The following is a 16,895-nucleotide window of genomic DNA, read 5'->3' on the forward strand; positions in this document are numbered from 1 at the left end:
TTTTTCCATTGATATTTTACGATAAAAAAATGCAAATTTGTTTAAATAAATACCAAATCACTATAAAATTTTCGTGGACCCCCACTTACAACTTGTGAACTCCTATTTTTATTTCACGCCAACGTAGACCCCCATTGAGTCCCTAGTGGATCTCTGGGGGTCCACCTGGACTACTTAGGGAATCACTGGTCTAGAAAGTCATTTGTCTAAGTTCCCACTTGAACAAATTAAAAAAAAATACATTTGAACTTTGAAAAATATATAGAATCAAATAAAAAAATGTTAGGTTCGGTAGAAATGAAAAAAAAAATTAGTTGGTTTATGCTCTGCCTATGGGGGTAAACCGCTCGCATAAGTCACGATATGAAAGAACAATTTTGTTTTGAAAAAGTCTTCTTAATTATGGAACAACCTAATATATGTTTGATACATTTGTTAATTTATGTATGACTTGTATTTTAATTTCTTTAAATAGCATTTTATTTCGCCATATTAATACTTTTATTATTGGCTATTAAATTTCAGAGATTTAGAAAATTTGGAAAATTAATAAAAACAAAAATATTTTAGGACCTGTACCGATATTGATGAATGTGAAAGATTTAAAGATAGAAGACTATGTATAGGAACCTGCAGAAATGTACCTGGCAGCTACCGATGCGATTGTCCCCCAGGATATAAACTAGGGAGTGATGGACGCGTTTGTATAGGTGCGTATCTACAAAAAGAACATAGTTTCTATTTTTATTTGTTTTTAAATACAATCTGTTATTTCGTAGCAAGTAACACTAAGCATTTTAGTTAAACGAACATACACTCTGGACCAAAATTAACCGGCCACCTTAAAAATGGTTTATTTTTGATGTCTTATATCTCTTAAACCTGTTGTCCGATTTAAGTGATTTTTTTAATATGTTATAGCCTTATTCCTTGACAATATAGTTATAATAATATTGTTGCCAAACAGGTAAATTTTCATTGTATACCGGGTGTACGAATCAAACTGTGTTTTTCTCTTAAAGTTTACATCACCCTGTGGAATATTCTAGCATTTATAGTATACTGAAATTAAAACCTAACTATAGCCTCATGCTTTCTCAACATTCTTTTGTTTGATTGATTCGCTTATGATGGATAATAAAAAAGTTAGGTGCTTTAACAATTAGACATGTTGTTTATCAATACAGGGTGTTTTTAAAAAAATTTTGGCAAAGTTTAAGGGTAATTCTGCATGAAAAAATAATGACAGTTTGCTTTATAAACTTAGGTCCGCAAATGCTTAGTTTCCAAAATGGGGGTTGTTAAAATTTTTCTGACCAACTGACGATTTATTTATTGCTTTAAAACCGGTTGAGATATGCAAATGCAATTTGGTGGGTTTTATGACGTAGTTATTGCATATTTTTTGACATACAATTAAGAATTTAATATTCACCATTGGCGCGCATACGGGTAATATGAGCCATCATAGGTTTATGAGATATAAGATATCAAAAATAACCCATTTTTAAGGTGGCCGGTTAATTTTGGTCCAGAGTGTATTATGTAAAGAGTTTTAGTCCAACGAGTATCACCTCCTAGTGGGTTTACTACTCAAAACTAAAACCGTTGATTGATATTTGGGATAAACCATATTTTTATTTCAATCAACGCTAAAACTAAGTATATACACTTATTTTCTGAATGGTAAGTCAAGAGGAGTTCTAAGGTTTATTCTATTTAGTTGTATGGACTTGCCCAATAAATTCACTGTTAACTCGTTGGGGTGCTTTTCCAGTCATTTAAAATATTTATCACTGCATTTGACGATCATTTGCTTCACTGTCTCTAACTTCAAGTCCCTGTAAATGTCTGCATTTGGAATGAACCACGGCGCATTTGTGATGCTGCGATGAAGAACCTTAGATTGAAATCGCTCTAGTATTGCTAGGTTGCTATCTGCTCCAGTTCCCCACAGTTCAATCCCGTATGTGCGAATGCGCCAGATTATTGCTTTATGTAGGTACTAATATTTTGTTAGATAAATATAAGGTAGATTTATGGCCGAGGAACCAGTAGTGTTTTTTGAATTTTATTCCTAATTGTTTCCTCTTCATCCAGATGTGTGTTGTCTTGTTATGCATGTTATGCGGTGTCTTTTTTGTGACATTTAGTAAATAATACGTTAATTGATCTTGCTTCGTTGATCTTTATTTTCCATTTCGATGGCTTAACTTGCACAGCGGCTAACTCCGTTTTTTAAAACTTTACAGGAACACAAAAAAACTTCTTAAAAAAATTAATACTTACAATATCAATATTCCAAAAATCCATTTGCTGCCTATTTATATTGCACTTTGAATTTACTAAAAAGCTTAAAAAAATATTTTGATTAAATAGCAATTATTTAAATTTTTGGAGTTACCCTCTTTGTAATTAAAAGAAAACAGTAAATAATCGGAGTTACCCACTTTTCTCTGCATCGTATTATGGAACCTCTATAGGAAAATTAAATCAAACTGTAAGTATATTTTTGTATTTTTATTTTATAATCAAGTATTTTATTTTTATTATACCATAGAGTATTTTATTTATGAGTCTTCATGTGGCACATTGTCGTAGTAGTCCCTGTAGTCCACCGGCAAGGTACTTTTTAGTTGTTGTAAGTCTTTGAATTTACGACTACTTATTTTAAGCCGATTTTCATGAAGATTCGGTAAGCTTTCAATAGGTTTAACTGAGACCCTTTTATCACATCGCTGTGGCAGTAACTGCCATTCATCTGTAAACCGTAACTTAAAGTACAGGTTCCCTTGTTTATATTGTAGGGCACGAATATCTGTGACCTAAAAAACAAAGCATTAACAATTTAACAATGTTTTCGTCTTCTGTGTCTGTAGAAGACCAAACAAAATTAACATTAAAAGTACCTTGGCATCTCCTATGGCTTTCCCTGGTCTTATTGACTTATAAAACTGTAAACTTGCGAAGGATTTAAAAAATTCATGGGTTAGGTAAGATACGTTGTAAGGTTTAGGATTTTTGCGAGCTCCAACACAAACTTCTGCATATTCAGCTGGTATATGAATTATTTTGTTTTTCAGTTTCCTCTCTATGGTGGCATGCATCGAGTCCGCTTCCATCTGAGTATGGCCTACCTCTAGATACTTCTGCTGAATTGTGACATTGTTTAATGTTGCCACGTTTAGTAATGCATTTGCCAATATTACGTTTCTATTTTGAGCTGTACAACCATCACTGTACAATATAATTTTAGTATCCTGTCCAGGTTCTCTGTGGATACTCGGCAAAAGTTTCTCCGTGATGAACTTGACAATTATGGTAGCGTAATTGTCAGAGGATAACCCACCTTCGGTCTCGTTCCAGAGATAACAAAATCCGTCTTTATTTTTTATATTAAATATACAGAAATTGTGCGTGCATATCTTAGTTTTATAATATAGAGATGACACATTAGATTTGGGTGCCAATAGCACAGCTTGCGTGTCCATTGTGAATACAAATTCTTCTTTATTTTTATCCTGTTCTTTTTCAAGTCTAGCTTCATTCTTTCTTTCTATGTGCTCCTTGTGTTCTGTGTCAGGTATATTTCCGAGTTTGTGAGAGAGGCACTTTTCGCATTCATCTTTTTTTGGCTTGAACAGTGATATATTTTCAATTTCTAAAGTGTTGCTAAATTTAGCAATTGACAGGGGAGTGATATTCCGTGGCGTGCACCAGTCTAATGTGTAGAAATTGTACAAGGCTTTTTTTGAGGTCCATTCTGGTAACAAATAAAGCTTTGCCGAACTTTTGCGGCAATAATGGGATTCCATTTTTGGAATATTGTTCAAAAACTCTTGAAGTGATTTCACTTCTACTTCGTGGGGATTTTTTGTTGCGTGTCGATTTGTTTTCTGAGAAATATTTTCTTTGCCTTTTTTCCAGTTCCAGATAGTCATTTTGGTAAGACACAAAGTGTTTTGAAACATAGTTTTACAAACTCTCACGCGGCAATCGTTAGTCAAGTTTAAGTTAAATACCATTGTGCTTTGTCTTCTTGTTAATAATGGGTCTTTTCTGTCTCTTGGACGTTTTGTGGGTATCTCTTGCACAAGACCATTCACGAAAACCGTTTTTTCCCCCCAATTCATCCTCCAAAACATCTCAAATATATTTTTCCTTTCTTCTTCTGAAACTTCGCTACATTTTAAAGCACTTTTATCAGTTGTCCTACATTTGCATCGAGGTTTAAGAACTCGTTTATTTTTTTGTATTCTTTCCCATTTCCCTTCAATTTTTTTACGCCCAGTATACTGTTGCCCATTTTCTCTGTGAAGCTTGTTCATTTGATCTTTCCATGTAGCTTTCTTTACCTGACACCTTTTTCTTCTCTTAATTCTTCTTGGTTCTTCTTCACTGTCAGAATCAGAGTGCTCAGAATAAGGTACAAGTTTTGCATTCATGCAGTCGCTATCATCACTGAAATATTTGTCAATCAAGTTAGTATTGTTGTCTTCTTGTGCTGTACAATGGTACATTGTAACTGGAGCTAAGCATTCTTCACTAACAGATTTCAAGGAAACAGGCGAATCATTATCAAGACGCGCAACATTCATAATCTCTTGTGTATCAGCATTAGATATAGGCGGAATGATATCTAGTGGCTCAATATTGATGAACACCTCTGTGGCAGCCTCAGATGTACCACTTGCAAGTGGCTCAATTTCCATGATATTTCCTGTTAAATTATCATATGTTGACGTACTATCAGCAAAAAGTATAACAGGCATATCTTCAATAGATTCTTCTGTGAGAATTAAGTAATTTTCATTGTTTTCCTTCAGTGCAGCTTCAACAAGTTTTTGTGCCCTCGACATCCTCTTTATCTGCAACAATAATCTTATTAACATCCAAACCGTTTATTTTATATACTTTTTTGGAATTTTTTATTAAACATAAAATATGTAGAATTTTTAAAAAGTAAGAAGAAAAGTCTTACTTTTATCTATGCACTGGACTTCTTTTCACATTTTAAATCGTAAAAAATTAACAACTTTAATTTATAGATTACGGGAATAATGTAAAATCACAGAATTGGTATATTGGGTAACTCCTCAATTAACATAGTAAATAGTTAGGGTAAAAATGGACAACTCTATCAACAATATTTATTATGTTATAACTAGGATATTTCTTACACAAAGTTATATTATTTCATTAAAACTACTTACCACGACTCTTATACACTGTATCGTTATCAAATCAGCTTTATTTTATCTGTTAATTTATAGTTTTCTAAAAAAGACCGCACTTAAAACGTGGCACTCTGTTTACTCACCGTCAAGTACAAATAAACTGGCGGTTGACCTTGGAGTTAGCCACGTCTCGGTGTTGTTATACTAGTGTTAGCAGTTGACCGTTTTACGTGTTCGCCGTTTTCTCCGTAATTTTAAAAAATAGGGAGATATTTTATTGAACATAATGTGAGAGACAACTAGACTCAGTCAACAACGCAAAAACCTATATTTCGGAAAAAAGTGGAGTTAGCCGGTTTGCAAGTTAAGCCATCGATTTCTTATCCCATATTTCAATTAAATGTATGTTTTGTTGCAATATTTCAGCTGCCTGTATGGGATCTGCGTTTTTTTACCAAAACTGCAGTGTCATCTATGCAGGTTGCGATTGTAGATTCGTTTCCAGATGGGAAATTAGCTGTAAAGATTATATAGAGAGTTGGTCTAGGACGCTGCCTTGCGGGACCCAGCATTTATATGTTGTGGATGTTAGACACACTTTGTTCGTATCTTGTATAAAATAGTCTTTCTTCGAGGCATGATTTTAGTATCGTATATAGCGGCTGAGAGATTGCTTTCTTCAGTTTGAATAGCAATCGTGGATGATAGACCTTGTCAAATGCTTGACTAATATCCAGGAAAATGGCATTGCAAAAGCTCTTTTCGTGAAAAGCTGACTGTACCTTTCTTATAGCCCTATCCACTTGTTCAGTTGTTGTGCCGTGGTTTTGGCGGAAACCGAACTGATGATAAGGTATAGATAATGTTCTGTATATCAATAATCGGTCTACTTGCAATGATTTTCTCTGCGACTTTGGACATAACTAGTAATAGGCTAATGGGTTGGTAGAATGTAATCTCATATGGAGGTTTTTCTGGTTTTGGAACCGTAATGATTTCTGCTGTTTTCCATTATGCAGGAAAGTAGCCTGTTCTTAGAATCGAGTTAATGATTAGTGTTGGACTTACTATTCCTTTTCTGGGTAGGTTTTTTAATATGTTGGCCGTTATCAGATCACAAAAAGAACATAGTTTTTATCTTTATCTCATATCTATTTAAATTCTTTAATCACTTCGAAGTTATGATCGTTTATAGTACCTATCATTTTAACGTCCATGTAATATGTGTTGGCTTTAATTACTTTTCTTCTTCATGAAGTGCCCTCTTCTCAATGGAGGTTGGCTACCACAATTGCAAACTCTTCTCCGGCTTCAGCTGTTCTTACTAGTTGTCCAAAAGCTCTGTCCATTGTCAGATGTTTCTTAGCCACGATAGTCTTTTCCTTAAGAGTCCTCTCTTTCCCTCGATCTTTCGTTTCACTATTAGTTGAGCATATTGGTACTTATTATTTCTCAGTATGTGTCCCAGGTATGATGTTATTCTAATTTTCACGTGTTGAAAAGTTCTCATTTCTTGCCTACTCTATATGTTCTTTGTTTGGGGTATGCGATGGCCATGAAATCTTGAGAATTCTCCAGTAGATCCACATTTCAAAGACCACCAATTTATTTATCATTGATGTTTTAAGCACAGTGTACAAAACAGGAAACATACCAAAACAATGGTTACTCTCAACCTTTTGTGCTATCCCTAAAAATACAAACGCTAAAGATTGCAGTGAATACAGAACAATATCATTACTGAATCACATTCTCAAATTATTCTTGAAAATAATACATGGTCGTATAAATAAAAAACTGGAAGAAGGAATAGATGATAGTCAGTTGGGGTTCAGAAACGGACTAGGAACCAGAGAGGCGTTATTTGCTTTTAATGTGTTAGCTCAAAGATGCATGGACATGAATGTGGATGTGCATGTTTGTTACGTTGATTTTGAGAAAGCTTTTGACAAAGTAAGACATGAAAAATTAGTCCAAATTCTAAAGACAAAAAACATAGACAAAAGGGACTTACGAATAATAACAAACCTTTACTGGAATCAAAGAGCACAAATTGTAATAAATAACGAACCCAGTCCAGAAATTGAAATCAGGAGAGGAGTTCGGCAGGGATGTATTGTGTCTCCATTACTCTTTAATCTTTAATGCATATAGTGAAGCCATTTTTGAAGAAGCATTGCTATCTCAAAGTGAAGGAATAATAATTAACGGAAGATCTATTAACAACATAAGATATGCAGATGACACCGTGATTATGGCAAGCTCTGCTGAGCAACTCCAACTACTACTAAACAAAACAAACAATTTCTGTGAAGAATATGGACCAAAAATGAATATAAAAAACACCAAATACATGATAATAACTAAGAAAACAAACATACAAACAAGCATACATTTGAGAAATGTACCTATAGAAAGGGTTGATAAATACAAATACCTAGGAACCTGGATTTCAGAGAAAAATGGTCAAACAGCAGAAATAAGGACCAGGATAGAAATAGCAAGAAATGCGTTTGTAAAAATGAAAACAGTTCTCTGCAACAAAGACCTTAGCTTAGAACTGAGAGTAAGAGCTTTGAGATGCTACGTGTTCTCGATACTACAATATGGACTTGAAAGCTGGACATTAAAGCAAGAACATAAATAAGCTACAGTCATTTGAAATGTGGTGCTACAGAAGGATGCTTAGAATAGCATGGACACAGAGGAAAACGAACACGGAAGTATTGCGAGAAATGGGTAAAGAATGCGAAATAATAAACACAATAAAAATACGAGTTACAATATCTGGGACACGTAATGAGGGGACCGCGATATGAAATGCTAAGACTGATAATACAGGAAAAGATAAGAGGAGCAAGGAGTATAGGAAGAAGGAGAGTGTCATGGTTAAAGAATTTAAGGGACTGGTTTAGATGCAGTTCTATAGAACTCTTTAGAGCAGCGATGGATAGAGTAAAGATAGTGATGATGATATCCAACCTCCGATTAGGAGACGGCACTTGAAGAAGAAGATGTTTTAAGCGTCAGCTTTTCAACTGCATAGAAAAGAGTCGACCAGACGTATCATTTTAATAAACATAGTCGAATTTCAAGTTTTATTCGAGAGTTACATAACACTGTTTCGAGTTTTTCGAAAGATTTTCTGACCTCTTCTATTCTTGATCTTATTTCTAGATCAGGATTTAAGCTGCTTAACACCCCAGGTACCTACTTGAATTTGTTGATCTGATCTAAAATGTGCCCGTTTATTGTGCAAGGTTGAGGTACATTTTGGTTTTTCCGAATTGGCATCACTCTTTGGATTTCTCAATGTTCATTTTCGTACGAAATTGCTCACAGACCAAGTTGGTTCTGTCGATGAGTCGTTGTAGACCCAAGTCAAAATCCGCAATCAACACCGCATCATCGGAGTATCTGATGCTGTTTATATTTACCCCATTTACCTTGACTCTTCTTCTTCTTCTTCTTCTTCTTCTTCTTCTTTTTATGTAGACATGGCTCTGTCTGTTTTTCAATGTGCCTCCAGTAAGTTATCATTCCATCTTTTTCGTGGTCTTCCCACTGATCGTCTTCCTATTGGGGAACCGTCTCTCGCCGTCCTTACTACTCTATTTGTTGTCATTCGGCTTATGTGGCCATTCCATTCTACTCTTCTGATTTTCATCATCATCATCATCATCATCATCAGTAGCTCGACAACCCTTTTTGGGTCCTGGCTTGTTCTAGGATTTTCCGCCATTCTGTTCTGTTCCTTGCTTTGTTCTTCTAGTGGGTAATCTCAAGTGTTTTCAGATCTTGTTCCACTTGTCCCATGTATCTAAGTTTGGGTCTTATATTTGACTTTTTCCCTACTGGTGTTTGCTTCATTATATGTTTTGGTGTTTCGGTCTCCAACATTCGTTCAACATGGCCCATCCAGCGCAGACGTCCGATATTTATGGATGTTATGACGTCAAGTTCGTTGTATGCTGCGTATAGTTCAAAATTATATCTTCTGCGCCACACGTCATTTTCTTTCACCCCCTTATACAGTGCTAGTCAAAAGTCCTCGTATCTTTTGAACGGTTATACCTGTAATAGTTAAATTTGGAGGGAGGAAATAAACGGACGTAAGCTTCTTAACTACTCATGACAGGTGACGTAATAGTGACAGATGACTTTACAGCGCCACTGTGACAGATAATTTTAAATGGAACCTTCTGGCAAGTGATACCTCGTTTGAAAGGTATTGAAAATACCTATTCAGTCATGATAATTTTGTTTGGGTTTAAGTTAATTTTGATGAATAAATGAAATAAATATAAAACTATAGATTCGCATTTAATTAATAAAAATTCAAAATTCCGCCTATACTTGTCAAAAAGGTTGACGTTGACGTAAAAACTACTAGAGAGTTGAAAAACGTCAACTTTTTTGACAAAAAAACCATATGCGGACATTTGAATTTTTATTAATTAAATGCGAAACTGCAATATTATGGTAGGGGAGCAAAGTATGCTAAATGTGCAGTCACTCGAGCGCTTTGGGGACCTACTGGGTTGTGAAGAGTAGGTCCTAAAACCAAAAAAAGTTAAGTTAAGTTTTCCATTTTAGTGGGCGCTTGCCATTTTTAATTTAATTTTCCATTTCCAACAATCGTTTTTTCCGATTATAACGCCATCTATCCATAATTCTAAAAAATGTTTCGAATAAAAGTTACTTATTTTTACGTAAGGAATCCAAATCGGCAATAAAAAAATGAGGGCTTCTATTTAAGATTTTAAAGTAACCCCCCACCCCACCTCCGTGGGGTGTCGTGTTTGGTGCAATCCGATAGATTTTTCAAAAATATTGAATAAGTGTATTTTACAATTTTTCGATCTGATGTTCATTTCGCGAAATATCGCGGGATTCGTATTTAAAATATTAAATTTACCCCCACCCCTCTCCATGGGAAGTCGTGTTTAGTATAATTCGATAGATTTTAAAAAAATATAGAGCACATATTTTTTAGTTTTTCGATCTGTCATTCATTTCGCGAAATATTCGCTTTTTTCTTGTGAAATTTTGGGACTCCCCCATTTCCTTACTCAAATCGTCAGGTTTTTGAAGTATACACTCTTTTGCATGTACTTAACTTACCTTATCTTAATCTGACAATTTCGAGATTTTTTAAGGATAGATTTTCTTTTTCGGGCCCCCCTTAACGAACTTCCCTGTGTTAAGAGCCAATATATGGTAGAGGTACATCTACATGTACATCTAGAAGTAGCCTACATCATGGTAGGGGAGCCCCGCTTGGGCTCCCCTACCATTATATTTATTTAATTTATTCACCAAAATCAAAATAAACTAAAACCCAAAAAAATAGTCATATTATTTTTTTGGGTTTTAGTTGATTTTGTTTTGGTGAATAAATTAAATAAATATAATATTGTAGTTTCGCATTTAATTAATAAAAATTCAAGTGTCCGAATATGTTTTTTTTGTCAAAAAAGTTGACGTTTTCCAATTCTCTAGTAGTTTTTACGTCAACGTCAACCTTTTTGACAAGTAAGCATAGGCGGAATTTTGAATTTTTATTGATTAAATGCGAAACTATAATTTTATATTTATTTCATTTATTCGTCTAAATTAACTTAAACTCAAACAAAATTAGCATGACTGAATAGGTATTTTCAATACCTTTCAAACGAGGTATCACTTGCCATAAGGTCCCATTTAAAATTATCGGTCACAGTGACGCTGTAAAGTCATCTGTCGCTATTACGTTACCTGTCATGAGTAGTTAAGAAGCTTACGTCCGTTTATTTCCTCCCTCCAAATTTCACTATTACATGTACAACCGTTCAAAAGATACGAGGTGGGGTACGGACTTTTGACTAGTACTGTATACAGAGTCGGTATTTTCTTATCGATGGTTTGCGCCTTTAATAAGAGCAACAAAGAGACATGTATTTATTATACATTTAAAACGGGTTAGAAGATGTGGGACGGCCGAGCGTGGCGGAACTAGGAATGGTTACCAAAAAATTTCGGGTCGTAGGTAATGGCTTTGTCAGACAGTGTTGCCAAAGTTGGAAATTATCAAAAGAAAATTCTAAAATAGAAAAAATAATATACTTATTTAACTTTTTGTAAACAGATATAATAAACAAATTATTTAAAAGAAAAAAACTTAAGTAAAAAAATATTGTTTTCGCCAATTTTAAAAAATGTGAAAACGTTGAATTATATTTCAACGTTTATTTTTTTATTAGTTTTTTCTTTTAAATAATTTGGTTAGTACCTATACTATTTGTTAACAAAAATTAATATATGTTTTCTACTTTAATTATGCAAGTTTTTCTGTCCCAGAGACTTTGTAAACACAACTTTTCCGTCATAATATCAGACAGAAGGACAAATGAGGTGTAAGAGTGAAAGCTCTTAACCCAAGGATGTTATTAAAGTGAGAAACTTGATCGCACTTCCGGTTTGAGCGTTAAAATTGGAAGTACTATTTTAAAGTCGCCGAAATAGTACAAGCGACATATTATTCGACGCGCCGTAGCAAGATGCTTCCGGTATTATTCAAGTCGGTCCGTCCCACAAAAAAATAGAATGACAAATGATGTGTCGAATGAGAGCTTATAACCCAAAGATGGCATTAGAAGTAAGAAATTTGACCTCGGACTTCCGTTTATAGAGTTACAACCGGAAGTACGGTTTTAATGACGCCGAATTAATACAAGCAATGTATTATTTAACACGCTTTAGCAAGACGAAAACAAATGTATTGTACTATTTCGGTGATTTTAAAACAGTACTTCCGGTTGCAACTGATACCATCTTTGGGTTATAAGATCTAAGTTGATACCTTGTCTTCGTATTGCTAAAGCGCATCGAATAATATGTCGCTTGTACTATTTCGGCGGCTTCAAAACACTACTTCCAGTTTCAACTCTGCAACCGGAAGTGTGAAGTCCAATTTCTCAGCTTTAATACCATCCTTAATTCGACACCTCATACTTACTACGTGGCGTTACAACCCTTCGTGGGTTTTAGCCCACTCGACAGCATGCCTTCACTCTTCTCTGTCTTAGACAATCTCTGTCCAGTTCTCCACGCCCGTAGCTTTCAGGTCTCCTGCTATATTATCTCGCTACCGGAGTTGAGTGTTTTAATAACGTAGGAGTTATATTAGATAGACAGACGGACAGACAGACTTGCACAAAGCCGGAGAAATATAATGGTTTTCGTCATGCTAAAGCGCGTCCAAAAATAAGTCGTTTATAATATTTATTGGGCGACTTTAAAATAGTACTTCAAGATTCAACTCTAAAACTGAAAGTGCAAGGTCAAATTTCTCACCTTAATAAGATCGTAGGGTAATGAGCTTTTATTCGACAGCTCATTTGCCTGTCTTATCTAATGACGGAAAAGTTGTGTTTACAAAGTCTCTGAGAGAGAGACAGACATGCGTAATTATCCAACAAAGTAGAAAAAAAAATAATACAGTGATGAGCGCGCTAATAACCGGCAAAATAACGCAAAAGATGGAAAACTTAATACGTTGTGAAATAAAAAGAGATGAAACTAGTAGATGTGTAAAATTATCGATAGGAACCTATAAGTTTACATTACATCAGGTACCTACATAGTTTCCCTCCTTTAGACGTCTGTGACAGAAAACATTTAGAATTTTATAAAATTCTCCTGACACGGTTAGATTTGTTATACTCCTCAGATATGTCTAAAGGTGCGAAACTATGTAATGTTATGTAAATTTATAGGCTCCTATCGATCATTTTACATATCTATTAGTTTCATCTCTTTTTATTACACAACGTATTATGCTTTCCATCTTTTGCGTTATTTTGCCGGTTCTTAATAGCGCACTCATTACTGTACCTATATTATTTTTTGTGAACAAATAAATACATCTACTAAACAAATTATTTAAAAGAAAAATATAAGTAAAAAAATAAACGTTGAATTAATATTTAACGTTTTCACATTTTTTTAAAATGGGTGAAAACAATATTTTGTTATTTTTAAATAATTTGTTTATTATATCTGTTTACAAAAAGTTAACTACATTATTTTTTCTACTTTAATATTTTCTTTTGATAATTTCCAAATTCGGCAACGCTGTCTGACAAAGCCATACCTACAACGCGAAATTTTTTGGTGACCCTTCCTACTTCGGCCGCCCAATATCTTCTAACTCGTTTTAAATGTATAATAAATGCATGTCTCTTTGTTGCTCTTATTAAATGCGCATACCATCGATAAGAAAATACCGACTCTGTATGTGTCTAAGGATTTTTCGTTCAAACGTACCTAATAAGTTCTCATCGCTTTTCGACAGTGTCCATGTCTCTGATCCATATATAAGGACCGGTTTTATCAGGGTTTTGTATATTTTGCATTTGTCTTTTCTAGTGATGTTGTTAGATCTTAGATGTTTAATGAGTCCATTATATGTTTTATTAGCAATATGTATTCTTCTCTTCTGTTTTTCACCCAGTTATTAATGTTGTCCATCTTGCATCTCCGTCGTATATCTGCACTTCTAGCTCTATCCCATAGTGTCTTACCGTCGATTTTTCGCAGTGTTTTCATCTCTGCTGTTTCTAGCAATCTTTTTGTCCTTTCTGTATCAGGTCATGTTTCTGCCGAGTATGTCATTATTGGTCTGATGATTGCTTTGTAAATTCTGCCTTTCACTTTTTTTCCGATGATTTTATTTGTCCATATTGTTTCATTCAGGCAACCTGCGGCTCTGTTTGCTTTATTCACCTGATCTTCCACTTCTGTTTCGAGCTTTTCGTAGCTAGATAGTGTGATGCCTGGATATTTAAACTCCATGACTTGTTCTATTATTTGACCCTCCAGCTCTAATTTACACCTTAGTAGATCTGCTGTTATAACCATGCATTTAGTCTTTTTAGGGAAATTAACAAGTTAAATGTTCTAGCGGTTATATTAAATTCGTGCAGCATACGTTGTAAATCATCTTCACGTTGAGATTAGAATTGCGTTGTCTGCATAGCTGATTATTTTAAGTTGTTTTTCTCCCATTTAGTATCCTTTTTTGTTCTTACCCCTCTTGCGTACAATAAATGGATAACGTCCTTTAATTTGACCCTGTCAAATGCCTTCTTAACATCCACGAAACATAAGTTTGCCGGTTTGTTGTATTCTAATGATTTTTCTTGAACATGCCTCATTATAAATATGGCGTCGGTGGTTGCTGTTCTTCTGCTAATGTTATAATTTTATTCAGTTTGTTATCACTTTGGTCGTTAATTTTAGTGTTGTGTTTAATAAATTAATTCCTCTGTAATTCTCCGGGTCCGATTTTTCTCCCTTTTTGAAGAGAGGTATTAGGATGCTTGATCTCCATTCTTGTGGTATTCTGTTTTGTTCTATTATTTTTTGGATTAGTTTTAATAGTTGTTTGGTCAGACCTTGTCCTCCCTAATTTAGGAGTTCATCAGTGGTGTCATGGCAAAATTAGCAGTGCCGGAACGCACTTTCCTTCACTTTTTTACAAGTAAAATATTACTCTATGTTTTTTTAAGACAAGTTACGTTTGCATATTTTAAAATGTACATATATGCATTTGCTTAATTCAAAATATTTTATTTACAAAACCTAATTCTTTATTTGTTTTTCTTTTCTTAACCAGTGCCGGAACGCCGTTCCGGCGCGTTCCGGCACCATGACACCACTGGAGTTCATTCGATATTCTGTCCTCTCCTGGTGATTTTCTATTTTTTAATTTCCTTAATGCTTCCGTTACCTCTGCTTTTTCAATATTTATTTTTTCGTTTGTTGTCACTTCAGGTGTTGGTGGTTTGTTATCGTTATCTTTAGCAAACAGAGATCGAAAATAGTCTGCCCAAGTTTCCTTCTGAATGTGTTTCGTTTTTATTAGTTCGTTCATCTCTTTTCTTTGTCCTCTAACCATTCTCCATATTTCCTTTTGTGTTCCATAGAAGTCGTGTACCATCTGCTTTGAGAAGCTCTCCCAGTGTTCCCTTTTTATTTGTCTGACTAAAGTGTTTGTTTTGTTTCTAATTCGTTTATAGTAGTTGTATGCCCGTTGTGTTTGTTGTGTTCTGTATTGTAAAAAGGCTTTCTTTTTTCTTCACATTTTATCTTCACTTCCTCTCGAAACCATGGGTTTTTCTTTTTTAATATATTGGTATTCGTTACTTTTCTCTCCCCAAGTGATTCTGTTGCTGCGTTAATTATGTTACTTTTGAGTTTTTCCTAGCTTTCCTCGATGTTATCGTTTTCTAATATTCCATTATCAGCAAACTTCTCGGATATTCTTTTTCTGTATAAGTATTTCGTGGATTTCGTATTTAGTTCGTCGACTATGATTTTTGTTTGTGTTGGTGCCACTCTCTTAGTGTGAAGTATTTCATGGTGATTCTAATTATCTTGACTCCATCCTTGGAATCCTCCAGTGCCTCTTTAAATATAAACTCGGAATAAAGATTATATAGCAGAGGTGACACATCCTTGTCTAACTCCTCTCCTAATTTATATTTATGCGGGCGTGGAACCTTCAATCTTAACTCAGGGATTTTGGTTCCAGTAAGTATAAGTTTTTTAGCAGTTTGATGTCTTCCCCTTCAAATTGACTTCTTAGGCGGCCGCACATCAAAGAAACATGAAACGTAAATCACGTTTCATGGAAATAAAACACTGCTAAACAAATAGACATCCGGCCATTTATGAAACTTTCCGAAAATAAAAATGTGTTATGAGCCTGAATCACACTCGTTTCATTGGTAGGCGGACTTCAAGATTTGTTTAGCCGTGTTTAATTTTCATGAAACGTGTTTTACGTTTCATGTTTCATGTTTTTCGTTTCATGTTTCGTTGGTGTGCGGCCTAATGGTAAGTCGTGTCTTACTCTATTAATAATGGTTTTTCGAAGTCTATGAAGCATATAAATATATCTTTGCGTTGGTCGTAGAAATTTTGGGTTAGAACTAGTAAACTGAACTGGGCTTCTCTCGTTTCCATGCCGACTCTGAATTTACTTCTATATAGGAGGCATTCTAATAATGCTAGAATGTCTCTCATCAATGATCTATTGATTATTTGTTCTTCCATCGCGTGACCTCCATGTTGCCTTATAGATCTTTTTTAAAGCAGGTTACAGTAGTTATCAGCAGCAAAGCCAGTCGGTGTCATTATTTATTGTGTCTAGTGTAGTTATTGCCCCCTCCCCATACAATATTGAAAAGGATGCAGGCAGTGCATTTTTTGGATCTTAATATTGCCGTTGTTTGTTGATGGAAGATAGTATATATAGCATATTTTTTAATTATTTACAGATATCGATGAATGCCAGCAAAACGTTTGTCTTTCAGAGGAAGTGTGCTTAAATACTCGAGGAGCTTATAAATGTTACAGTATCAAATGCCCTGCTAACTATATTAAAGACACTGATCACAAATCGTAAGTAATACTAACAAGCGATCCACAATTAATTTCATCAAAGGTATACGAGCAAGAAATTACGTATGTCTTGTTTTAATCTGAATTTGTATCATCTCGGTATGTAAATTAATTTTGATTAACGTTGTACAACATAAAAAAATCAGCCAAAAACTTTTTAATCAAAAATTAACAAAATTATTAGTAACAATAATAAATAAAATCAAAGAAGATGATGTATATGTCCACCACCAACATCTCTACATAACGTAACTCTTCTTCTCATTGAGC

At 34.5% G+C, this 16,895-nt stretch overlaps 2 protein-coding genes across 2 annotated transcripts in view; one reads left to right on the top strand and one right to left on the bottom strand.

Moving 5' to 3' along the window:
* The window catches only part of LOC114334447 (fibulin-1), a 161,250-nt gene that overhangs the window by 134,933 nt on the left and 9,422 nt on the right, over positions 1-16,895 (top strand). Inside the window, exons 14-15 of the mRNA XM_028284488.2 lie at positions 571-710; positions 16,502-16,625. Of these exons, the coding sequence (XP_028140289.1) occupies positions 571-710; positions 16,502-16,625 (264 nt within the window). The remainder of the gene's footprint in view (positions 1-570; positions 711-16,501; positions 16,626-16,895) is intronic.
* On the bottom strand, positions 2,198-5,016 carry LOC126893357 (uncharacterized). Its single transcript, XM_050663439.1, has 2 exons — positions 2,910-5,016; positions 2,198-2,825 (listed from the first exon to the last, which is right to left on the bottom strand). The coding sequence occupies exons 1-2, from the start codon at positions 4,890-4,892 to the stop codon at positions 2,571-2,573; spliced, it is 2,238 nt and encodes a 745-aa protein (XP_050519396.1). The 5' UTR covers positions 4,893-5,016; the 3' UTR covers positions 2,198-2,570.

This window comes from Diabrotica virgifera, chromosome 10, assembly GCF_917563875.1.
Source record: "Diabrotica virgifera virgifera chromosome 10, PGI_DIABVI_V3a".
Lineage (NCBI taxonomy): Eukaryota > Metazoa > Arthropoda > Insecta > Coleoptera > Chrysomelidae > Diabrotica > Diabrotica virgifera.

Bases quoted from the DNA above. Each gene is read 5' to 3' on its own strand.
- LOC126893357 (XM_050663439.1), bottom strand. From the start codon at position 4,892: ATGTTAATAAGATTATTGTTGCAGATAAAGAGGATGTCGAGGGCACAA. The intron at 2,826-2,909 runs GTACTTTTAATG...TTTGTTTTTTAG, and splicing joins AAGCCATAGGAGATGCCAAG to GTCACAGATATTCGTGCCCT.